The sequence below is a fragment of the Sinohyriopsis cumingii genome, chromosome 1, assembly GCF_028554795.1.
Source record: "Sinohyriopsis cumingii isolate HCF-2022 chromosome 1, ASM2855479v2, whole genome shotgun sequence".
Classification (NCBI taxonomy): domain Eukaryota; kingdom Metazoa; phylum Mollusca; class Bivalvia; order Unionida; family Unionidae; genus Sinohyriopsis; species Sinohyriopsis cumingii.
In genome coordinates, this window is record NC_142961.1 from 77,542,321 (window position 1) to 77,570,214 (window position 27,894).

General features: G+C 35.9%; 1 protein-coding gene across 3 annotated transcripts in view; it reads left to right on the plus strand.

The window, feature by feature from the left end:
* The window catches only part of LOC149807166 (uncharacterized), a 268,034-nt gene extending 256,381 nt beyond the window's left edge, over positions 1–11,653 (plus strand). For all 3 annotated transcript variants that reach the window (XM_089962987.1, XM_089962973.1, XM_089962983.1), the window contains one exon: positions 8,384–11,653. In XM_089962987.1, coding sequence (XP_089819113.1) covers positions 8,384–8,780 — 397 coding nt within the window. In that variant the 3' untranslated portion in view covers positions 8,781–11,653. The remainder of the gene's footprint in view (positions 1–8,383) is intronic.
* Positions 11,654–27,894: the final 16,241 nt, after the last annotated feature.

Consider the following 27,894-nt stretch of genomic DNA (forward strand, 5'->3'; position numbering starts at 1 on the left):
ATTTAAAAGAAAATTACATAGTCACCACCATGCACAATTGTTGAATGACGCGATATAGAGACTCTGCGGCAGTAAATCCATTTTCTCAGTGATTTTGCGCATGGGAAAGACGGGTTCAGACGTCATATGTTACATTGTTGATAACGGCTGTGGGTTGTTGTAAAGAATGTTGAAAATGCATATTGATTTATTGGTGCAAAACGGACCATATGTTATATATCCATGCCATCACACACTCCTAAGAATTTCGATAGCTGACCTCAGTCATTGCAATGCCAGGATCTGAGGGGTCAACAGGTCGCATAATCAAGTACCACAGGCTCGGCATTCGAAGCTTGTAATGGCTTTTACAATTGAACCTACCATATATCAACCTCCTCCACCCCCACACACATATTAATCATCAAATTGGGAACCATTTACTTTCTTTGACTTCGAACTATTTTTTACTTCGAATCAATAAAGTTCATTTTTTTCAAGACTTGTAAAGTTCATTGACCAGTTTTGGTTTATTATTCGTCCCTAGCAAAAGTATCTGTATCTACGTGAGAGCTTTGACAAGTTCTCTTTTTTTTGTTAGTTATTTTTTGCGAGGCAAATGTTCAACGTGCTTGCACTATTAAGTTACAGTTGTTCGATCATGTGATCGTTTTAATTCACCATCGTACGTGATGATTCGATAATATTGTGTGTCTTTCAAATTCAAGAATAGAGACTTAGTCATTGATTTGGCCATTGTCTGTTCTGTATTTTTTGGTTAGGTGTTAGGGGTTTTCTCTTAGTCGGATGAAGAAAAATCCATAGGTTGTTAAGTAACACACAGCAGCAATCAAAATCGTAGAAAGCTAAGACTAATGACATAATGTTGTAAATTGTTGCATGGAAATGATTGATTCTTGCGAATTCAGCAGACGACACGAAATGCAAATGTCTGAAAGATTCAGGGATATTATTAAAATTTGTAAAAAGAATGTAATGCAATAGATTGACGTGGAGTCGATCGGAGTATGAGTCACATCAGACAGGAATTATTTTAGTTTCAATAGGTCAATAATAATTGTCAGTAAATATAATTTCTCTGGGTAAGGCGAATGAAGCTGGCGGAAACTTTCAATCTCCGATATGATGGTTTTATCAGCACAGTCACCTGTTGAATGCAGGACGCTAAGCACTATTCCTATAATAATAATGCAAGCCGTGTATTTCTCATTTGCTCTACATATAGATGGTGTGACGAAGAATTATGTAATGCTTGATGTCATATTTGAAATACTCATTGCAAGAAGTCATTGCTACCGTACAGAAATGCACAGTATTTATTTCGGTACCAAGTTTGACATGGAAAGAATTTATTCCAGGTCAGTTAAAATTGCAGTGTACTGTCATTTGAACTTATGATACACCAGGCGCACAATGTCTGAGAACAATTAGTCGAAGAGAAACACGATGTTAGATATAGATATGTTTTGGCTGTCTAAATTTCACTCACGAGAAAATGCACTGGTACGCCACAAATATTTATCAATGCATACTTTCTGGCAGTGTCAGTAGATACAAATGCTGTCAATTTTCTTTTTAGCTCCACCGGTCGAAGTATTTAGATGGGTCTTGTTTCGTAGTTTGGCATCCTTCCATCGTCCGTTAGCATTTGCTATCACTTCTTCCCCTAGACTGCATGGAGGAAAATCATGAAACTTGGCATACAATTTCATCCTGAGATTCAGTTGGTCAGGAATGACAAGGATGCTCTTGGAACGTCCGATATGGCCGCCATGACGACCTTCTAGAACTCTTCTTGTCGCTTCTTCTCCATAACCTATGGTCATATAGTCATGGGGTTTTCACTAAAATACTTATGACTGATAAATGGTCTTTCTGAAATATATGACATGGATTCATTAGTAGCAATAAAGAATAATAACATAACAGAAGAAAACTGATGTTGTCGATTACTGGAAATTCTTTTTTGCTAGTAGAGAGTCATTTACATGGAGTTCACTTGTTTTAAAACCAAACTAGTTTATCTTGGAGTCAAGTTAATGGTTTCTGGTTGCCTTTTTGTACTTCATTTAGTTTATGAACACAATCACTTGCACAGTTACAATTGAACTTTGAACAGATCCTGTATTTCGCTGTTTTTAAAAAAATAAGTTTATTCCACACAATTTCAAATAATAAAGGTCATGACATGGATTTTTATAATGACTTGTGAGCACGAATACGCGAACAGATATGTACGGATTTCATCAAATACATTGAATGATGCATGTTTAATATCTTTTGTTTGTTTATAAATATAAATTATGGATTTGATAAAAATTTATCATTGACAGTATCAGAAATAATTGCAGTGATTTTTGTATTCATGGTATCAGGTTCAAGTTCAAAGGCCATGAAAAATAACGAACTTTAACTAATAAATACAACCATTCGTTCCAAGGTTGACCAATATGTACACTTCAAAATAAATGTTTACTATGAGAACTTCATCCCAGTTTGACCACTTAGTAGGCAGATATCGGTGATTTTGGATTCACTGTTAAATTTGTCAGATAATTATGCCGTAATAAATCAGATGAAATCCCTTTCGCGAAATTTCTCAACCATCTCAAATTACCATTGTGATAATCAAATGATATCCGGATTTGATTCGATTGTCTGAGATATGTTTAGGAATATTTTGAAGAATATTAACTTCCGTACTTAGCTACCTGCAGAATGAGTTATCGTGCTCGGGAAAGAATGAATTATTCATTATAAGAATATTTGTACAGACAAACTCTTACAAATCTCTGATTTTATATATATATATATTCTAGAAAAAGTAGCAACTACTTCCGCCATAAACTAGTATAATGGTGCAAGTTTGATAAAAACTGGAAATAAACAGAGCTGAGTCGAGATAAAGAAAGTTAAATTTATTTCTTTGTTCTGAATAATAGGGACACACCACATGATACGTTATTGTGTCGTCATCTGATTTATATCCGTACACTATGTTATTGGAACCCACGGCCAATAAGCTTGGCAAAATTACAATGTCTGAAATACAGATACTGACTTTTGTAAGTTGTTTTTGATTGAGTAACTGTAGGAATTAAGACGGAATTATTTGTCAGGTTGCTGATAATTAAAGCATGGGCCTTTACGAAAGGGTAAAGTATACATTTCAAGGAAATCTGCATGCGTGTAATTTAGTTGGCTCTTTTGCCAGATTCATCAAGGAATCAATACATCTTTGGCATTGAACGAGTTGTTCGCCCGTTTAGTCATTTAAATTCCTTAATTTACGATATGTTCCGTTTTTATGACACCACAATGGTAAGTTTAAAATTCTTAAATTATTTATGCACATATTTCTTTTAAATGTCATGTTTACCTCTCATAAATTTAATGTTTATTTTAACAATCAAATTTTTTAAACATGCACTTCTGTTAAAGATCCCTCATACCAACAAGACACCTCTGTTAAAGCTACCACATACCAACAAGAAACCTCAAAGATCCCTTATACCGACAACAAACCTCAGTTAAAGATCCCTCGCACCAACAACAGACCTCAGTTAAAGATCCCTCATACCAACAACAAACCTCTCTTAAAGATCCCTCATACCAGCAACAAACCTCTCGTAAAGATCCCTTATACCGACAAAAACACCTCCGTTAAAGATCCCTCATACCGACAACAAACCTCAGTTAAAGAACCCTCATACCAACAACAAACCTCTCTTAAAGATCCCTCATACAAACAACAAACCTCGGTTAAAGATCCCTCATACCAACAATAAACCTCAGTTAAAGATCCCTTATCCCGCCAACAAACCTCAGTTAAAGAGAATTTATGCCAGCAACACACCTCTGTTTGCAACGACCAATAGGAGATTGCTTTTTTCACATACCAGAGCTGGCTGCTTAAGATGAGATTAACTATATTATCACACACACACACACACACACACACACACACACTATGACATATTTGTAGTAAATCAACTTCATTATAAACATTTTATTTGTATTGCTGTTAAAACCGCGTGTTTGTACTTGAACGGCTGAGAGAAAACCAAGAACACCTGGCAACGGTGGTCACACTGGTCAGTAACGGATCAAGGGGCATCGAGGGTTTTAGACGAAATCACGTTTCCACTTAAATTAGTACATTTTACAGTGAAAACAAATAATTTTTAGGCACAGTAAGAAAAACGGGCCACTCCACCTACAAATCGAAGCTACATATACAAAATATTTTGATCCCCCCTTCAGTCTCTGTGTGTGTGTGTGTGTGTGTGTGTGTGTTATCTTCAAGAGATTTCTTTACCTCATTACACGAATGTTGTTTCCTAGGATTAACCTGACATTTGTTGGTTTTTTTGTTGTTGAAAATATATAATACGAAAGAACCTATAAGCTGTATGTTTTCTTAAATTACAAACATGATTTCTGACTGGGAGACGAAATGTATGGTATTGGTCCATGACTCCGGGCTCCAAACACCTCTCTCTTAGTTCTGTTTTCTATTGAAGATTAACATTGTTACCTAATTGCCAAAGAAAACCCACCCAGTAGTAATGATTGTATAATAGATTTTACTAACAATATAATGTACTCTCAGACCAACCATTCAATTTTTGGGGAGTGTCTGGGCATTGGATTTTGTATTTTAAAACATGTTTGGTCCCAGAATGGCTTGAAATCCCCCCCACCCAGGAAAATATAATTGTCGTCCGGTTATTACCTTGGTCCTATTTGACTGAAATTTTTTACCAGTATTACGTAGGAAATTATTCATCTGTTTTAGCTTCCAAAATAGGTCTGAGTTGCAAGATATTCACTAAGTGCTACCTATTTGACAGGATACAATCGAGAAGTGCTACAATTCCTTCGCCTTTATCCACGCACACAAAAAACCAACGAAGCTGCCAGCGAAATAATTGTTTTACTACCATTTGCTATATGGTATAGTGATAATAATTGTTCGGATTACACTTTATCTTCAGAATAGTTGACATATCATCTCCAATAGTACATATGTTATAGTTTTACGAGGAGATAATGCAAAAATGCGAACAAATGTTCAACGTAAAGAAAAGAAATCTGTTGTTAAGGTCCTTGCCACATTATAAGGCCTTATCTTACGATAAATGGACGCGGACTGAGGGAGGAGATGAAAGATACGGTGGGTCATGTATATTATTCATACGCAGTATTCCACGCTCTGTATCTTTGCGGCTTCCGAGAACAAAAGCGGTTGTAATGAAATGTCATTGTTGCCTCACACCACGTGCCTTAAAGGAGAAATTGAGTCAGTTCGATAAAAAGGTAGACAAACGAATTTAAACTTTAATAAATGAATTTGTTGTATACGCTGATTAAACAGACATTAAGCATATCAGGTTACAGAGAAGTGGGAAAGTCAATGAATTGATAATTTCGACATGACATCATCCATGGTCTTCAACCAATCAAACACTGCTATCTGACTCATTCGTATAATTGATTGACAGTTTTATCCGTTTCGACCTTTGTCTTTGATAGCAAAGACAATCCATCTAGCTTGCTATTTTTGTTTTAAAACTACATATAACAATAACATGTTGAAATGTATTCCCAAGATTTTCCAATATTAATTTTGAGAAATTATATGATGACGAAATTAGACAGTTGTAAGGTAGGATCATGAACGGCGTTTGGGGGTGGCAAGTGGGGCGACCGCCCCAGGCCCCGCTCTTGAGGGGACCCCGCGCTTCAGGCCTAAGGTCGTCCTTATGAGTTTGTCAAGCTCATTCTCCGGTAAATTGGAAACTAAATTCGTGCGCCAAATCGCTAAAGTTGATCTAGTCTAGACATAATCAGTGTTTCTAGTAGCATACCAATCGAGATACCGATACTCTGGCCCCGCGCGGTCATGGTTGGCCCTAGGCCCCGCGTACTCCCAACGCAGCCTCTGGGTAGGATGAAGAATAAGACCTGAGTAATCCACGTGTTTTTCCCTTACTGGAACCGGGTCTCAAAGCTGTTGTAGCGCGTATGTTGAAATTATCAATAGAACAATCGGAAACTGGCATTGAAAATAAAACAAACAAGTTAGCTATTTAACAGAATAATCAAAGAGCGATGACAGTGAAAAAACAACGACAAATACTAAGATGTTTTCCATGACAAAAGATGTCGTTGATCTAAATTTTTGAAAGCTATTTGTTGGTATTTAGGATACGCTACGTGTGAGTCTTTGTGAAACATCTATATAGGGAGTGCTCTAGGGGAACATCTTTTAATTGCAGAATTGCCAAGAATATGTCTTCTTTATCTTACTCTGGTTTTGGAAAGGTTGGTTCTAGGTGCAAACGCTGTTTGGGCTATCCTATAGGCTTTTAATTGCAATGTTACTTAGCCTCTAGATAATAGTAGTATGCATGATTAAAATTAATTTGCGTTGTCAGTGTATTTGGCGTTTGATACTAAATCGACCACTTAAAAGCTGGAAAAGTATAATGGTTGTTGACTGTTCCTCCAAATGAAGCTCAGCTCCATTCTGGATCATGAAGCCATCACTTAGCTTGAAACGTATCGTTTATGTAACGCAGACTCCTGTATGATTTTTACCTCCGAAAAACAGACCCTAGCGTGCCTCAAAGTTCGTTTCGCTGACTTGCATTAGTCAGTTTGAAAAACACCAATCATATAAATGATCTATTACATAACTAAACATTGTACGAGAAAGTTTTCTGCATATGAAAACTTATGGTCGAATGAGTGAAAGATAACATTCAGGAACATTTTGAAAATGTCATCCGGCTTTTTTAACACGAGGAAATCGACGGTCATATTGTACATGCCTACCGCTGACTACATTTAATGTGTACAGGCATAATAAGGAGCAGATAGTGTGGCTCTATATTCTTCAGTGGACTTTTTTTTAAACAAATCGAAAATAAACCGACAGCCGTAATTTGGGACTTTGCTGTAAAGACATGAATCGAACAATTTAGGAATAATTACATATGGTAAAATGTGTTATTAAAGGTTACCGCCAATTTGTGGCTAGTTCTGTAATGATCTTAATAACTACGGAAGCTCCCTGCTGTTCACTTCTGTAGCCAAACATTCCTTCAAATCAATCTAATTCCTAGGCGATCTGCCTACGTGCGGCAGCAGTTCTAGTTTATCAGTAACTTGCACGACATAACATGATAAAGGATAGGTAATGTATGTATAAAAAAGTACCGTTCCGTTAATAATGTATGTAGATAGGTAAGTAGGTGGTGATACACCATTATGTATACCTGTATTGATAACTTAACCTATGTCATTCTCCATGCCTGACTTACTGTATGTCGGTATGTTTAAAAACGTGATCAGCGATCTCTTCACATTGTCTAATATCACCAATAATTTGTTTTCCTGAATCGAGCAGGTGATTGTAGGCATCAGTTGTTAGCAATGTACCAACAAGACGGGAAGCCCTCCGTTGGATCTTATTTAAGTAGGCTAAAATCAGCCAAGTTCAACAAGTTAGACTGAGACAAAAAACTAGCAAATGCGTTACTAATATATCCACTGACACAAAAAGTTTGTGCTTTATCTGTTGATCACAGTAATGTCATTTACACTCAGTAAGCTAAACTTTGTGTTTGAAATCACCGGAAAAGGATCTATAGATAACCAGATCGTATGGGAGTCCAGGGTCAGATCGGATTTTCCTTGGTTACTTGACTTAAACCATACCTTCACCAAACGTTTTATTTTTCGCTTTCTTTTGGATTTAAAGTATGAGGCTAATAAAGTTAGGATTGTTCGGTTATAGGTCATTGTATCCATCATCTTTAGCAAAATTCAGTAAAGTCTATCCATTGAAACAAGTCCGGGGTTTGGATATGGGTGGAGACTGGTAATTTTGGATTCTGCCCTGTTTTAGGCGGGTTTAGATACCCCGTTAGAGACAAACCTTTTGAAACTGAATATCAAGTGCCAAAATATGTGAACTAGTATAATAAACAAAATCCCAAATAAGCATACTACTTTTTCTTCGTATGTATGATTGGCATACCTTTGATGTTGACGAGCTTCATCTGATTGTTTGTTATGTACGGCCTATGTGTGCATACATGCACTGTACCTGGCAATTCGAGTACAGCTTTTGTGCACCAGATGCCAGTGAGATGGAACAAGTTTGACTCTTAAAGGAGTTCCCTGCTCAAGAAAGATAAGTATATTTGAAACATGGTTGGAAAGCCAGGCACCATATGGATATTAAAGGCATAATTGGATCATACAATGTACACATTTGAAAATGCCATTCTGCTTCGTATTGTCAACTTTTCATCTTTTTTATATTATGGGTGACATAAATAAATATTGTTCAAGTCTTTTTCTATAATTTCAGTGTCGGAAGTCGAGACAACCCATTTCTACCAGGAGGGGAGCTGCAGAGGGAAGCAGACGATATTTTGAAGCGTGCCAAGGTTGTTCGTGACAAGTTTTATTTAAAAGACAGTTATGCTGATAATGTGAAATCACAACTGTCACCCAAAAGTAGTCCCGCCCAAGAAAACAAGAGTAGGGAAGAAACTGAAGAAAACATTTCCCCAGAGGTTGCAAGTAAGGTAGAAGTTTCTTCGCAAGAAACTAAAAAGCCCAAAGAAAATGGCAAACTGGATGAATCAGCATCACCAGAAAACGTAAAATTGGACATCACAAGAGATCATATTGATGGCAATGTGATTTCAGATGATACAAATAAAGATAAGAAAAAGCAAAAGAAGTGCTGTTCAGTTATGTAGTACATATATAAGTATCTCCATGTACATGAAATGTTCTAAAAGCAGCTTAAGTTCTCTGCTGATATAGGATTTGCGTACCTATTGTAAATCTTAACCAGTTTTTCCTAATACATGTTGATGCTGCCTGGCGGATGTATCACTATTCTTTTACATGGATATACAAAGCTGCATGAATTCTGAGAGTTAGACCGACAGGTGAGATACTTTGAAATTCGCAACTTGCATGAATGTATACGCATCTAGTATGCTCAATTTGTCTCGCGCTCTATCTCAGCTGGAAAAGTGAGGCAGCGAATCGAATGATTTGTATGTTGATTGTTGCTTGAAGCTTCCTTAACTACATGGATAGAAAGAAAATGCCATTTGAATCATGAATACGATATTGCAGACAATTTCGTTTCCATAAAAGCAAAACTTGTTTTTTAAATCACATATTTTTATGAAAAGGAACGTTCGATTTGTAACTTTTAGTCGAGAAGGCTCAAGTTCAGCCATGCAGCAAAACCATGAGTATGCAAGTCCATGTTCGTTTGAAAGATGACAGCGTTGCTGAGAAGTGTTTCAGAATGGATATTTTCTACCAGGAGTATAATGAAGTATGTACCGGTTCTTCGGATTCAAGACTGATATTGAGGAATTGTGTTCCCGACTGTGTTGATGATACATTGGTCCTTATCTGCAAATCTCGAACGTAAAAGATACAATGTGAAGGTCATGCAATAGAGATTCTTTTGAAGGTCAAGTAATAGAGATTTTTGAAGGCCAAGTAATATACACTTTTCGATTTCTTTTAGAGGATTGCTATAGTTCACATATTTCATTGAACTAAGAACATATTGGTGTAATATTTATGTTTCTGTTATCATTCCTTTCCATGGCTGCATAATCAATCAACGTGCACTTACACTTTAGGGTATTTATTACAAAGATAATGAAAAAAACTGTCCCGGAATAAGTTTAAGCCAAGACGATTAGCTGGTTTCCCTGCAATGTGTAAATTGATGGACGAGTGCTTTCGTTGGAGACCTCACTTTAATATCCATTGTATAGTAAAACCTGATTGGCCTTTGCATCATTGTACCTATCCTAGCAATGATTGTGACATAACTTTCAATACCGTAAGCTTACTTATTTTTGCGGTGATCTTTCTTGCGCTCTTCGTGCAGAGCTTTTAGGAGGTAATCTATGTTCATCAAGAAAATTCAACTTAATTATAGGTGTCAAGCCAACACCAGTCGCTTTGCGAATTTAAGCTCGCGCGAAATACTTCAAAAATAATGATTGTCAAGCACGTTCCTGTCTGTTTGGTGTACGGATTTAGTACAATTATATATATTTGCGTATGAAGAAAATAATATGCTAACCATATCGTGGTATTTTGAGCGGATATTCTGCGACATTGTATTGAACTTAACTATCGGTTCGTGTCCCCGAAGTTTAAGATGTAATAAAATTAGAAAATGCTTGACCGAATCACGAGGAAGGCAATAAATAGTCCTAGGACTATGCAAAGACTTTTGAGGTTTCTCGAATGAAAAAAAAAAACCAACCTAGATCATTTAAACTTCGTGCTTAAGTATGACCCTCCCTACACTTTGTTTGGGATGGTCAGTATGTTCTTTTAGCGAGTAATTGCGTCATTTTGTTTATTGTGACTGTAAATTGTGTTTAATTATGTATTTCATTTTTAATCAAGCCAAAATGTTGAATAATACAGCCAATTGTAACAATATGCCATCTTCAGAAATGATGAACCTAATCAAAGGTTCGAGGGGATGTCGACAAAATTCTCATGCATGACTGGATTTAATTTTGGCCCAGACAAACAGCGTAAATGCAAACGGAAGTGCGGGACAATTTTTTCTTTGATTGGCATGATCTGCAAATAGTTTATATTACGCTCTCTTCAGAAATCGACGTCTGTGTCATGTCCCAGTGCAGACAATTTACAGATGTAGTATGCTTTGATTGTTCTACAGTTTTCGCAAAGTCCCACCCGTCAATTTGCGTAAATAAAAATTACACAAATAGAAAGGAAAACAATTACATACTCGAGCTGGGAGCAAATTCCAAACAAGTACAGAAATCAACGCACCCTCTTTAATGCATTAAAACTCAAATTTATCCTGTATTATCCATAATTGAGTGATTCATTTTTTTTTCGGAGGTGGGAATTTTTTAGTAAATGGCTCTTTAATCTTGCTAGTAGTGTGTAATACTATGCAATCACTGACGTCAGGCGACAGTTTGAATCCCTGCTAATAACTTTACTAATTAGATTAGGTGATGGTAAGTACGGTTGTTTGACATGGAAGTGTTTATGCTAGTAGATGGAGGAAATGTTCAGCATTACTTTTACCACCCACCCCCACTATTTTGTTCATCCAATGTTTTCACTCCATTTAATGGCCTCAGATATTGCTTCATTTAACATAATCGATCGCTTAAACGTTTTGTGTCTCCCTTGAATTTCTTTCCAGATTTATCGAATAATAGTCCAGAAATGAAAGAGTAACTTACGCAAAGAACTCTCTTAAGTCTTAGCAATTTTGAGCAGAAAACGTGTAGAATTGCTACATTGCAAACAATAAATCCTTCCCCACTATTGCTGCACGTTACAGATTAAGTATTGTCACGTGATCCAATGTATATGTCATACGCGTAAGCTCCGTTTTGCTTCATATTCTATTAGCGCTGTTAGTTGACATTGCAAGGTTCATCACATGTTTCAAATTAACATTGGGGTTATCTAATGCAATATAAATACACTATTTTTGACTTGTCATGATGATCAAATATCATTTGGTGGAAAGTAATTTATGTTTAAATGCTGTTTATAAGTGGGCCTGGATAAAGTCATCGCTACCCTACAATTTGTATGTTTTTATTTCTTTCAACTTTGCTGAATAAGAACGATATGTGTATTATATATATATATATATATATATATATATATATATATATATATATATATATATATATATATATGGTGAAGCATTGAAGCATATTTAGAATCAAAGGTGTGACCCATATTCGAGCCCTGCTTTTATCGCCGAGTTAAAATCTAAATTCTTAAGTATCTTTATAAAGGCGTCTGAAATAGGTGTAAAGAAACATCACTCATGAAAATGTTTGAGTATTGTTCATTGTTCCTATTACACTGTAAAACAGTAGTATTTAAATGCTAGAACAGTTGATGATTCTAAGTAGTATAAGCCAAGTCACAAATTGGAAGGTAAAAAAACCCCAATATTTTAGTGGAATTAGTAATGAATAGTGTACACGTATATTGTTATAACTGTCTATTACGCCCCAATGATGATTGATAAACTTACCAATATAATGTCTCATCTTGGTATAAAATGATTCTTGACTGATTGCAACTGCTTCTAATTAAGCAACAAATTTCAAGACAATCAATAGCACATGAAAGAAATACATACATTTCCGCTTTCTACCCTTGAAAGCATGTTTTTAAAAGATCGTTCACGTAAGACCTTGTATACCACGGAAATGTTGTTGCTCCTTAGATTTCAAAACTTGCATGTTCTGTGATGGATAGTTACAAGTTTGAACAGAAGTTTATATTTTAAAATTTATTATTTCACGACAACTGTGGAAACAATTCTGACACGCTATACAGCGTACTATCGAGTCTCGACAGCTCACATATATATTTTTGAGGCGGTCTTTGAAGTGCAGGCAACATGAAAGTTTAGAGGCTAGCATCGACCTTGTAAAAAAATGTCTACCTATTCTTTTATGCACCGCAACCGTTATCGAACTTTGACCACAATGCGATCGCAACATCGCTTGGTCATTTCCGTCAGGTCGTGAAATAACATAAGTAGCAGTTGTAGGAAATCAGTTTGATGTGTTTAATGAATGTACCACAATGTTAAGACAGCAAAGGCCGAGCTTATTTCGATTTTGACTTTGTCTCCTTCTGCCGCCATATTGTTCATGTGAACGAATGTAGTTGAAAATATAGTTCTATATTGGGACAATGTTTCTTTCTTGACTTGACGACAAAGGCCGATGATGTTCCTATGAGCCCACAGAGATGACAACAGAATGCTTTCAGTTCTCTCGAAAGGCTTTTAGAGAGAAACGTTAGGTCTTATCTGTCCTTCCGTCCGTAAGTTAGTTTTAGTTTATGGTAGTTTTCAGGCACTGGTGTGGCACTGGAGTTCCATGAAGACATTTGTCATCTTCGTTTCATTTGCAAGAGCCATGATCTTAAATTGACAAAAGGTGATTCTTCTATGGTGCTCTGCTAAAGGCCAATAATGAACATCTGATGGCATTTTAGTAACAGGCTATTTCCAATATCATAAAGCAAAGTCACACACACACACACACACACACACACACACACACACATATATATATATATATATATATATATATATATATATATATATATATATATATATATATATATATATATATATATATATATATATATATATATATATATAGTTATGTATGTGTGTGCAGTGTTTTTAATATATATAAATGTCTTATTTTTGTTCAAGATGTGTGTGTGTGTGTGTGTGTGATTTGGATAGTTAACGTAGCTTTAACAATTTTTCAGTCATATCACTACGATATCTGCAGTGTGACAGTTTTTAGTGACGTCTAGCACTGGGTCATCATGCCGCAGACAGGTAGTTTCATGCCCCACCTAGTAACATTATTATTACAACAGGCTGACCAGTCCTTACACTAGAAACTTAAGGCTGAGTGCCTAGCGAGGTAGCTGTTAGTACCATTTTTATAAGTATTTGGTATGACTCGGCTGGGTTTTGAACCCGCGACCTCCTTTATCTGAGGCGGACGCTAACCACTAGGCCACCGGAGCGGTCCGTTCAAGATTTATTTAAAAGCGTAACAAAAACTCAGAGCCAGTGCCATGTGAATCTGATGATCTAACGATTAAATTTTAACATTGACGATATTTGGACCATGTTACAGATCTTAAGCTCCGGTAGAGCGTCCGCCTCGGATGCGGGAGGTCGTGGGTTCTAACCACGGCCGAGTCATACCAAAGACTTCTAAAAAAAAAGTACTAACAGCTGCCTCGCTAGGCGTTCAGCATTATTAACAGGTTAGTGTTAGGACTGGTCGGCCTGGTGTCAGGATAATGCCCCAGTGCTAGACATCACTTTAAACTGTCACACTGCAGACATCGTAGCGATATAACTGGAAAAGTGTTAAAGCTACGTTAAAAATCTAAATCACACACACAGACACATACAGATCTTTAAATATTTTTGCGCCACTGTTCATTGGTGTCCAAATGTTGAGGATGGAAAAGTGATTCAGAACGCATACATTCCATAGAAAACGCTTCTATTGCCATGGAACATGGCAACATGTTCGCCGAGGCTTACTGTTTAAAAGTTAAAGTAATATTTATGACAGCCACGTACATCCGCATAAAGAAAAAGGAAAAATGAATTGTCACGGGAGATGAGTGCAAATTTCATATGTGTTATCGTCACAGCAAGGCTTGAGATAATTGCATCACTAGTTGTCTGCCTGGAGTTTTAGCGCCATTAAAGTTGGGTTATTTTGGTGGGTTTTTTTATTTTTAAAAAAGAAATGAACAAAACAAAACGTATTGGTCAGTAGCTTTTAAAGATTTCTGAACCGGCTGTTCATGAAAGGTTTGCAAACAATCCGCCCAAAAATCACAATGTAATTAGAAGGACATGTATTAAAAGCAAGAGAACATACAACACCAATCTCAGAGAATACTTGTGTAAAAACGTACTGAAAATAGGTCCTGGCAGACGCAGTGATAATACAATTGCCTCACGCTCAGTTATAGAACGAATGACGATAAGTGGTCATTCACCCACCCACCCACCCCGGTTTCTCTGGTTTTCAGCATTCAAATGTCACCTCACGTTGCTAAATATTGTTACAACTGGCAAGAAATTCACTAAACAAACTTCAGCAGGGTTCCAAATTGAAACCCGAGTCCAGTGATCTGCTTAGCCGACACTTAAGTTCATCTTTAAAAGTACCTGCCAAAAATTCTTTACAACAGACTAATTATATTGGGACCAGCGCTTGAATTCATAAGACCTTCCAGAAATGATATCTATATTTTCCTTGAAACTTTAAGATGCAATATCTGCATATCTGTCGAAAATACAGGAAATTTTCAGCATGAGTTAATTTTTATTCATTAATATATCTTCAAACATCAACATCATTTCTTGAGGGAAACTGATTCCAATGACTAATCTCCGAGTTAAAAGCAGGAGTTTGTTTTATTAATTTGGTTGTACACATTTAATGTGAAGAAAATAAAGTCTTTTTTTTTCTCGAGCATATTACATATTGAAAAATTTGTCTTTCGGTTGGTGGAAAAAATCTTTATCTTTCGGCTGGTGGAGAGATGTGAACCCGGCGTTCGCACAGGTGGTAGAAGGGCTGCTCCGCATGCTTGATAACTGACAGATCAGACACACCTGCCGATGAAATTGCTATTTAGATTATCTTCTCACGTTATTTATAAAGTTGCACCACAAATATGTAAGTGACTAAGCAACACTGCGACGGTCGAATCGATATTACAGTTCCTTATAAAATATGTTTATTTTTTATATTTTGCGAATAATTATCTGCAATTGCTAAAAGGCAAGGTTTTCATCCATAAATTAATATTTGGTTTCAAGAACAAAATTATGGTCTCCCATACCTCCCCTGTTCCTTTGATCCTTTGAGTACCTGATGGAGGCACACACTCACACACACACATTATATATATATATATATATATATATATATATATATATATATATATATATATATATATATATATATATATATATATATATATATATATATATATATATATATATATATATATCACAGGTCACTTTAACCTTAAGAGTTTGGCCATTAAACTGTAACAAAAGGGTTAAAAGATTGTTTTATTTGCCCACGGCATGGAAAAGATGCCGTGTTTGTAAGTTTAAATCCTTACTTTGCACAAATTTAGACTGTAAAGGACAGATAGAGATATGTGTCATGTTCTGTATTTAGTTATTGAATCAACATCTGATTTACTCTAAAGGACAAATAATAGATGCATGGCATGTTCTGTATTTAGTTATTGAAACTACATCTGATTTAGACTGTAAATAACACTGGACAACAAATTTTTACAAAAGTCATGTTACTGAAATAAAATTAGTCAATTCTTATCAATTTTTATGTGCTGAACACGAATATGACAGTCAAATTGCAAAATTGGCTCTAGTTTTTTTGTAATCTGCAAGAAATTAATGTTTACATAACGAAATGCATTCCAATAGTAAAAGGTCAACTGTAATAGCCTACCTATAAAAAATCAAGTCATTGACTACATCTTAGATTTCTTCGCCTGTCTCTTGTACAGCTGTTCGGGAGCATCTCTGAGGAGTGTCCAGCAGTAGTCAGCCAGCATTGTAGTGGACCATTTTCCCTGGTATCTTTGTTCCATTGTTGCGATATCTTGATGAAAACGTTCGCCGTGTTCATCACTAACAATACCACAGTTGCTAGGAAAGAAATCCAAATGGGAATGAAGGAAGTGAATCTTTAGAGACATATTGCAGCCAAGTTTCTTATACTTCATCAACATGTCTTCTACTAGTTCCTTATAGTTTTCTGCCCTAACATTTCCGAGGAAGTTTGTAGAAACTAGGCGAAAAGCATTCCATGCTTGTTTCGCGTCACCTTCCAGCAAGTTGTTGAACCGGTCATCTTTGAACAGCTCTCGAATCTGAGGACCCACAAAAACTCCCTCTTTAATCTTTGCTTCGCTGAGTCGAGGGAATTTTTCATGCAGGTATCGGAATGCTGGCAAAGTCCGGTCAATGGCTTTCACGAAGTTTTTCATCAAACCTAGTTTGATGTGAAGGGGTGGTAGCAAGATTTTCTGAGCCTCAACCAGAGCTGGGTGTTGGATATTCTTCTCTCCAATGGCTACATTCTGCCTGTGAGTCCATTCCTTCCTCATGTAGTGCATTTCCCTTGCTCGGCTATCCCACTCGCATAAGAAACACATGTATTTTGTATATCCTTGCTGCAGTCCCATTAAAAGGGCAACTACCTTCAAATCACCACAGAGGTGCCAGCTGTACTTGTTATACTCAATGGAATTCAGTAGCTGCCTTAAGTTATCGTATGTCTCTTTCATGTGGACAGCATACGCTACTGGAATAGATGGAAGAATGTTTCCATTGTGCAAAAGCACAGCCTTGAGACTCAGTTTCGAAGAGTCCACAAATAGTCTCCATTCTTGTGGGTCATGAGTGATTTTTAAAGCATTCATGAGGCCCTCAATATCGGAACAGAATATCAGATTACTTTCCTTTCTGAAGAAAGGCTCCAATTGCTGGTGGCGCTTTCGATATGCAGTAATTGTGACATCTTCTTCTAGAAGATTCCATTGTTGGAGTCTTGATCCTAGCATTCTGCCTTGTTCTTTGATAAGTCCAAATCACGAATCAGGTCATTTAGTTCTTCCTGTGTTATTCTGTGTGGGGTTGATGATGCACCACAGTGAAAATCTGGATCACTGCATGCTGATGGACCAGGAGAAGAACAGGTCGACTCACCTTTGTCTTCGTCAGATGAATCAAGAGAATATTCTGCTGGAGGTTCTGGAATAGGAAGTCCCTCACCATGTGGAACTGGTCTCAATGCAGACGGAATGTTTGGGTAGACTATTCTCGACTTCTTTCGCTTCGTTATTCCGCCGGAAAGAGGAGGAACCAAGCAGAAGTAACAGTCATTTAGGTGGTTGCTTGGCTCTCTCCACACCATTGGGACTGCAAACGGCATTGATGACCTTTTGCAATTCAACCACTGTGAAAGCTGTGTTGTACATGTAGCACAGCATATATGCGGAGCCCAAGGCTTGTCTTGGTCACCAACCTTGCATCCGAAGTAAAGATGATATGCCTTCTTCACTTGAGAATTGATACTTTTCTTCTGGTTGGCAAATGTCACTTCCCCACAAATATAGCAAAAATTGTCCGCGGTATTAACACACTTTCGAGGCATTACTGTTCTTTATTGTACGTAAATGGATAAAATAATAAGTTTTATGTAACAGTAGCTTGAACTGTCTCGCACAACGTCTAAAATATTTTAAATGCTGAACCTATCTGATTGGGCTTTATATAGTACACTGCTTACGTCAGCTTCAGCAGCCGCCTGGCATTAGTATAATAGGCCTACACATGTATAGTACACTGCTGACGTCAACTTACTTCAGCAGCCGCATGGCATTAGTATTGCATTGCATCAGAAAATGATGCAATCAACTGTGGATGATGTGAGCATGATGGTATTATGCAATGTTACATCATTATTCCGGATGTTGCTGCAGTCCTACTGGAGAAATTTACACAGTGAAACATAGAAAATGAGGTATATGAATATCTTCAAAACGAGAGCCAATACAAATTTTTCACGGTTATATTCGTGTTCGGCACACCAAAATACTACAGATTAGGGCCTTTTCAAGTCAGTAATGATTTCACTGTTGACCAGTGTAACCGATAGAGATGTGTGTCATGTTCTGTCTTTAATTATTAAATCTCCATCTGATTTAAACTGTATAGGACAGAAAGAGATGAGTGGCATGTTCTGTATATAGTTATTAAATCTCCATCTGATTTAGACTGTAAAGGACAGAAAGAAATGCGTGTCATGTTCTGTATTTAATTATTAAATCTCCATCTGATTTAAACTGTATAGGACAGAAAGAGATGTGTGGCATGTTCTGTATATAGTTATTGAATCTACATCTGATTTAGAATGTATATGACAGAAAGAGATGTGTGTCATTTTCTGTCTTTAATTATTAAATCTGCATATGATTTAGACTGTAAAGGACAGAAAGAGATGTGTGTCGTGTTCTGTGTTTATTATTGAATCTCCATCTGATTTAGACTGTAAAGGACAGAAAGATATGTGTGTCAATTTCTGTATTTAATTATTGAATCTATGTCTGATTTAGACTGTAAAGAACAGAAAGAGATGTGTGTCATGTTCTGTGTTTAGTTATTGAATCTACGTCTGATTTAGACTGTAAAGGACAGAAAGAGATGTGTGTCATTTTCTGTCTTTAATTATTAAACCTCCATCTGATTTAGACTGTAAAGGACAGAAAGAAATGTGTGTCGTGTTCTGTGTTTATTATTGAATCTCCATCTGATTTAGACTGTAAAGGACAGAAAGATATGTGTGTCAATTTCTGTATTTAATTATTGAATCTATGTCTGATTTAGACTGCAAAGAACAGAAGGAGATGTGTGTCATGTTCTGTCTTTAATTATTAAATCTACATCTGATTTAGACTGTAAAGGACAGAAAGAGATGTGTGTCATGTTCTGTATTTAGTTATTGAACATCTGATTTAGACTGTAAAGGACAGATGGAGATGTGTGTCATGTTATGTGTTTAGTTATTGAATCTACATCTGATTTAGACTGTAAAGGACAGAAAGAGATGTGTGTCATGTTCTGTATATAGCTATTGAATCTACATCTGATTTAGACTGTAAAGGACAGAAAGAGATGTGTGTCATGTTCTGTGTTTAATTATTGAATCTCCATCTGAGTTAGACTGTAAAGGACAGAAAGAGATGTGTGTCATGTTCTGTATTTAATTATTAAATCTCCATCTGATTTAGACTGTAAAGGACAGAAAGAGATGTTTGTCATGTTCTGTATTTAATTATTGAATCTACATCTGATTTAGACTGTAAAGGACAGAAACAGATGTGTGTCGTGTTCTGTATTTAATTATTAAATCTCCATCTGAATTAGACTGTAAAGGACAGAAAGAGATGTGTGTCATGTTCTGTATTTAATTATTAAATCTCCATCTGATTTAGACTGTAAAGGACAGAAAGAGATGTGTGTCGTGTTCTGTATTTAATTATTGAATCTCCATCTGAGTTAGACTGTAAAGGACAGAAAGAGATGCGTGTCATGTTCTGTATTTAGTTATTAAATCTCCATCTGAGTTAGACTGTAAAGGACAGATGGAGATGTGTGTCATGTTCTGTATTTAATTATTAAATCTCCATCTGAGTTAGACTGTAAAGGACAGATGGAGATGTGTGTCATGTTCTGTATTTAATTATTAAATCTCCATCTGATTTAGAATGTAAAGGACAGATAGAATGTAAGTTTTGCTGGTATATGCTGGTTTGAACGGCACACCAGAAACGTTCTTTGGAACTAAATGTCTTTCACAAGGATACACAGATGCAACAGACCCAGGTTGGCCTGGGCGGGAGCATTCGTATGCATGTATGTATGTATGCATGTATGTATGTATGTATGTATGTATGTATGTATGTATGTATGTATGTATGTATGTATGTATGTGTGTATGTATGTATGTATGTATGTATGTATGTATGTGTGTATGTATGTATGATCATATTTGACTGAGTAGACGTTTCATGCAGACAAGAATTGGAATATTGAAAAGAGAATTTTTAATAGGAATTAAATGTATGAAAAACCTCTTTCAGCAGCACCTACTTTAGAATCCTCTAAGACACTGGATGCTCTTTTAGCAACATCATTGCTATGGATGTTAGGCGATAAAGGATACAATTTTGAGCAACAATGTTGTTGGTGGTTTAGTGCCGAAACAGTATGTCATTGTTGGATGGACCGTTACACGCCACTTGCTGAAATATTAGGCTACACTTTGAGTGTTCGCAATGGTCAAACTAGTAAGCAGCATGTACAATCAGTGGCTGATAGTTTTATCAGTAATGTGTAATCCTCTTCGGACTTAAAAGATCCTTTTTTGGAATGCATCAGACAATGGGAGAGCTAAATTTGGAGACCAGTTATTGGATGTCTTTCTTCTAGTGTCAGGTGCAGATTTTATAGATTAATACCTAGATCTGTACTGAAAACAAAGAAAACTGGCATTCTATTTGTCACGTCCCGTAACGTCCTTTCTGACATTGTTCTTTGAAGATAGATAATTGATAAAGGCGGCAAAGACATGAATTACCCACAAACGTGAAGAGCATGATTTTGCGTGAAGACACTTTCACAACATGCCACTGAATCACCTGTTTATATTCGTGTTGCGATGGCAGTTTTGCAGACAATGGTAGGAACAGATCTTTTGATCCCATTGCTTGATCATAAATGAATGGTCTTCTCGACCGTATTATAGAAGCTGATATTGTTAATGGATGTCTTTTTTATCGTTATAAAAACAAGGATTCAATCAGAGCGATAGAGTGCTAATGAATACAGACTTCGGATCCAGTATGTCAGCCGTATCAAGTTATTACTGGCAGATAAGTTCCATATAAGAGCAATGTTTCTTGGTGTGTCTGCATTTCTCTGCGAGTATGTGCACGAAATTCACACGAAATTCGAGTGTTGTATTCCAATCTTCAGTTGTATTGTCGTATTCCAATCTTTAGCGGAAGTTGTTCTTAGCCGGAGGATTTACGGATGTGAATATTACTATGTGTGTGTGTAACATCCGATGGTACATCAGAAATAAACTTTAATGTACAGAACTTTGTCCCTGTCATGGGGAAGATAGGTGTAACAAGGCACTGTACCGTGTGATATTTGAAGAATCAGATGACGAATATAGGTCTACTTCAGACAGTGCTTAGTTCAGTTATAATTTTTAATTAGTGATAGTGCCACGATGAGATGAAGAACAATGTGATGCAATTTTACATCCTTTATCAGTTCTTATATGCGGTCATGCTTCGTGGCTATCCATTGTCGTGAATTTTCATTGCTTGTAATTTGTTTCGTGTCATTGGCTCTATTTCCAGATCATATCATTGTGCGGTTAGATACTCATCGCAAATTGCTCAAAGATAAACAACACTCTGATAATTAATAGGTTTAAAACATTACCATGTTACGATGTTATGTCTGGATGTCCGTACCATGCAAATGATATTATCAACGACTGACACCATGTTGCTTTTATATACTTGAGCTTTAACTAATTAGACATGTATATTCTCCCGCTTTCGATTGCATCATATGTACCAAACGTTTAAAGTGTCTGCGATTTTTGACAGGAAGTGTCCTTGACAACTGTTGATCTCTGTAAGAAAGAACTAAACATGTAGCACGTAATGTCATTGCAGAATATCAGAAATTATTTTTGCATGTCGACTATTACCAGATTACTGTTAGTGCCCTAAAATTGTTTCCATTGTAGTAACTCAACTTTATTTTTAACTAAGGAAACTTCGGGCCACAAGTTTCCATTTACATATTTAAAATAGACCTTATGCGTGAATCTGTATCAGTACAATATAAACCAATAATAATCGTCCTTGATAGTTGGCAAACGGTATTATGTGCATCATGTGCGTGGATCGGTATAGTATATACGATGTGATATGTAATTTACTTTGCTTTAAAAGGATCTCAGTTTATTAAAGTATTCTCCCATTATTTATGAGTTATTGAAGCGAACAAAAATCACATTTTAAACGTTACAGCAAATCGCATGCAGATATTTTTAAAAAAATTATTCCAATGATAATACCCATAAAAATTCGACGGTTGCTATGAAATAAAAACCGTTGCTGTGATATTTTACGTAAATTCGTACTATTTCAGTAAGAAGAGAGTGCCTGAATAATATGATGCACAGGAATGCTGTTATTTATTAGAAGTATTCATACTTATTCTGAACTGAAAATTACATTGAGTATTATGGATTAATATTATCATAGCTTATGATTACCACATCTATGTTTGATGGGCATACGAAAGGTTTCAAAACGAGTATGATGTGCCTTTGTGTAAGGTGGGGACTTGACTAGTACTTTCATCGTACGTTTAGAATGTTTCATAATTTCATCAGCACCTATTGGAAATATCCCCACACTACTCAGTCATCAGACCAGAGATCCGTAAGTGTCAGCGGAACCAAGAAGTATTGCTGCGCAGATGGATATTAACGAATTTTTCACGTTTAGCTTTTTTCCTAGGACAGAGATCTATCAGCTATGACAACTCCCAACCAAAGTCTAGAATGTTTGTACATGATGATTTTTGGTGAGGCATAAACTGAAAACGCCATAGTAGTTTCCTTTTATCCCAGCATCCTTATCTTGATTTTGTGAACAATTGAATTACAATGTTTTCCTTACAAAAGTTTTCTGGAAGGAAAATCGATAGACCGTGCTGCAGTATCGATCGGTTTGTGTAAGACCTGTTCAGATAGTAGCAATACAGGTGTAGGCGTTTATTTGTAAGTTCATCTTCTTGCAGCACCTAACGGATGAGATTATTGTTTCCATATTGATCACTTTAAGAATATGACGGTTTCAACCCTGCTACCACAAAATGGTTTACTTGCACCTTATCCGCAAACTGCACTGAAATTTTGTTTCAGTCATTTTCAAAGAATTTGAAAAAAGAACAGTGTAAGTGTAGGGGAAGTAAATGTAATATTGTCTTTCATGAGTAAAATTTCTTTAAACAAAATCATCGATATTGTATTTTTGTATTTATTCCTTAAGTTAGCGGAGATAAAGGGATGTCTACGGAGTAAATAATTTCGTGAAATGAAGAAATGAGTATTGTTGATTGGGGTAAAAATAGATATAGCGTCGATGATACAAATTATAGATTAGTTGAAACTATAGAGATGTTAATGAATAGTTGATCATATTAGAAAATAACCAAGTCAAATACCTGTTGAATGCCTTTTCTCAGCATTCCTTGTGTTTTTTATGGAGCATAACGATTCATTTTTCCTTGTATGCAATAATTAAGTAAATGTTTTCATAAAAGGCAAATTAAAAATGAAATCCTATTTCCAGAGTGGATTTTGTGTGCAGGTAGAAGCTTAAATTATATTTGTTCTAGAGGGTCGTTTTGTGAAAACAACATGACAATATCATTGCTCATTGCTACATACACTATTTGGACTACTGAATAATACGAAGTATAAACTGGGCGTTTAATCACTCTTCGTTGTATTAAAGCTTTATCCATTTGCTCTCATTTCAACAATCTTTTTATGTGATATTATCAACTGTTTTCCTTTTTCAGTGATGCAGATATTTTAAGATAGTTCTTTGGCAATGAGGAAAGGAAACACACTGACTTTTCTACCAACTTTTAGTAAACAAATTGCCCATATGTTTTAACCATATCTGATCAGCCCCAAGTAAGTCAGTTATAATTTTCTGAAGTTCCCTTTGACATACATAAGAGAATATCCTTGCAGTCACCTATAAATGGATTGATAAAGTTGCCGAACGCTTCGAAGAATTTGTAACATCCGTTTTAGTGGTTTCTACTTTGGATGACCTGGTGTTGTTATATTTGCCCGTTCAGTATACATGCCGCATGAGCAACACTGTCTTGTATGTTGGGTAGAACACCATCAATAAAAAGAAACATAATTTCTTCTGAATCCTTCTATCCATCAACAATATTCAGAATGGGTTTTATTTGTTTATTTGCTAGATCTACTGCGCTTCTAGGCACACAGGAACTGCTGTCCAACACCAGTTTGTGCTTTCATATACTGAGCAGTGAAATCAAGCGCACATCATATACTTCGCATAATTCTGGTGTCGTAAGCAGATCTAAAGATTTGTCAGAAGTAGGTCAATGTAATTTTCTTTTGTTGCAGGAAGCGTAGAAAAAAGCAGTTTAGCCAGATTATAACAGTTTTCCCCAAGTGGCAGTGTCTGACGTCATCCTTAAACCCAAGGTGTCAATGATGGAAATTTATCAGAGATATGTTGTTGAGAATATTGTTTAGGACTTCCCAATTGGAACATTCAGCCAGTTGTTTCAAGACATTTATTCGGTCTTCATCAAGGATATATTAAACTTTGATACTCTAGATTCAAACACATGTCGAAGGAACCGAAGGTTCAAGTTTTAGCGCATTATACATAACAGATCTGGCATTCGATAGTTTTCTCTAAAATCTTTATGTGCATTACGTATTAAAAGAAAACGGTATTTATTTTCTACATTTTTCTTGAACCGTTCTTGTCACAATGTGGGCAACTTTTATCAGATACATCCAAGGAAATAGTTGCTTCTCCTGTATGAACTGTATGAATTTGGGATGAGCATACAGAACGGCCTCATTAGCACAAACATTAGTCGCATTTCAAAGCGTTTCCTCTGTTTGTTCTTCATTTTATAAGTATGGATTTTGGGATTATAAAACTTCGAATTGTTTTGTTGAGGATGTAAGAAATATTTTTCCGAGCACAGTCATGCGTTCCACGTTTGCATTTGTTACGATGCTTTTGTTCACATGCTGAAAAACTCAATCTCGAAAGTATTATGTAAACTTACTTCTGCATCATCTTTAGCATCCCCTGCCTTTCAAGTATTATCTTTGCGGAATGTGTTATGATAATCTAGTTCTTTAGCAATTTCTTTCAGGAGATTTTCATCCTACTTCGTTTCTGCAGGTTCTTTGATACTTTTGTTTTTGTAATTACCTTTATACTGCTTATAAGAAGGAGCTCAACTACAAACACAGTGGATCCTGATCTGCCGTTGGATAATGTGCCAGAAAATCAGGGTCTATGTTCATTGCATTATTAATTATCCCAAACAAATTGCATAGACCCAGATCTGCCGGCGCTTTATGCAAAGGAAGATCAGGGTCCATGAAGTTGCAGTTAGATCGACTTATAAGCAAGTACATATTGTTTTTCAATGGACTATAATATCTATTTCATTCATCGAAATTCATAGTTAGAACTGTGCCATTTTGGCTATTTTATTGTCAATCTGACTACATGTAACACCATACATGAACTGAGACTTTTTACTTATAATTGCTTCCATAGGTATTAGGTCTTGCTCATCTTTGCTTCCATTTGTGACAGTCATTCATAGGTGTTTAAAAATGTCATTTTTAAGTCAGTCATGGAGAGCTTTTGTATCTGTCCACATCAATAATTTGTTCTAGTTTTGATGTAAAGGAAACGATGTTGTTCTCAGTAACTTTTCTCTGAAGTATCAAAATAAATATGCATTACTTAATACATATCAGTCTTATTGGATACACACCAGCTATTAAATAAATAACTTTAACGTTCATCTTTTTGGCATCAAAACTTATATATCACATTTTGTTTGGACTTTCATTATATTTTTCAAATAATACCCAAGTTGATGCAGAAATGGTGTATATGTTTAAATGGAGTATTAAATAATCAGCTCACCCCAGTATTGTCTAATGCTGTTGAGAATGGCACGTCTTATTCACCTATATCTTCACTTTGTACTTTTGTTGTTATTTGGTTTCATTTAACACGTCATTATCTTTTTCTTACATTATAATCACACAAATATACAAGACCCTAAAATGCCTTCAAAATTACCGATTTTATTCTTGGATTTTCTATGGTTTTTGAACAAGTTTGGGTCCGTTCAAATGCTTCCTGAAAGGTAACTATCAACAGAACGTTTGCGCACTGAATTCAAATTTAGACTTTACTTCGTGTACTCAAAACCTACAAAAAAAGTTATTATTATAGAAATTTAAGTAAAAAATTTTAGGCACTCTTATGAATTAAGGTTTTGTTTGTGAGACTTTATCTTTAGAGCTCACTTTTGTATCATCAAGGCATTGGTTTGTTTTTGTAACTTGTAGTTTTGATATTCAAAGCAGAAAATTGAGTCCCTTAGCTACATCGGAATCATATCTGTTAATTTTTAGGAAACTTTTTGTACCTTGTGTGATTGTTATCCTTTTAGCAAGTGCATGTTTTTTTTTTTTTTTTTTTTTTTTTTTTTTTTTTTATATTATGTATTCCTCGATAATTCTAGTTGTTCACCCGGTAAAAGTCTGTGTAATTTTCTCTTATGTGGTGTGGAGTACCGTAACTACGACGTCTTACTGCTGTCATTGTAACCTTAACACGGGCCAGTACCTATGGATCGCCGACCAATAGTATCACTGACAAAAGTGTCAACCATCACGTGGTTACAGTCGCGCTTATCTGACATTCAGGCCTAATGTACATCACATACCCGAGTGCCACTATAGATCATGTACAGATTTAAGTTGTTATAACTTAAACAATATTCATTAGTATGCACTCCAACTTTTAGCATCAATTCAGAAGGGGTAAGTGTCAAACACTTTAATTTTGTTTAATTATGCATCACGCTAATGAGTAGGGCGTGGCTATCTTGCTTTTGCAATATATCAGTTTATTCGTCAAGGTTGGATTTCTTCGACAATATATAATGCTCCTGCCAAATAAAGACAGAAAGTTTATTCATTAGACAAATCGTTAACAGTACGGTATATGAAAAACAATAACAAGCGAGATAAGTAAAGATAATAAACATACAGTGTTTACTTAGATACAGATGTAGTTCAGATACGTGCTATATTATATTATGGTACGTACCTGAAGATGTTTGTCAGGAAATCAATGACACCTTACAATCAGAAGCCGGTGAGAGGGTAGAGTGGGGTGCTTACTGTAGATTGAGTTGGACATGTGAGGTTGATTTTTCAACACATAAACCGACCTCGTGGACGCCAAATTATTTTTTTGTCTAGACAGTCCACTCTTTGAAAAGGAATATAGTCATCAATTTTATGCTTTCTAGCCAGGGCCGGCGCCAGACCCGGCCAAACTATCTGGCGCCCTAGGCAAGGTTAGATTCTTTCGCAGGAAAAAAAAGATACCAACAACATTAAAGGTTAAAATATTAAAATATATGAAGAGAAAAATCAAATAATGTGTACTTCATATTTATGCTGAAGTAGCTATTTGTCAAAATATTTACAAGATATCTAAATGTACGACTGTATTTCTACGACTAAAACCTTTATTAATATGAGTGGCCAAATTCTTTAAAATTCTGGTATTCTAGGTATTCATAAGTTCATTTAATATGTTATTGTGACAACTGTCAGGTCTAATGGGGGATTAGTTCTCGTCGCTTCCCTTGTCAGAAACCGGCGTTTTATTACCACATCTTAAACCACAGTCTAGGTTTAAAATGCCCCGTCTTCCACTGTCCTGTAGTGATCTTTGGTTATTTTTATGTAAAGTGTTAGTATGTGTTGC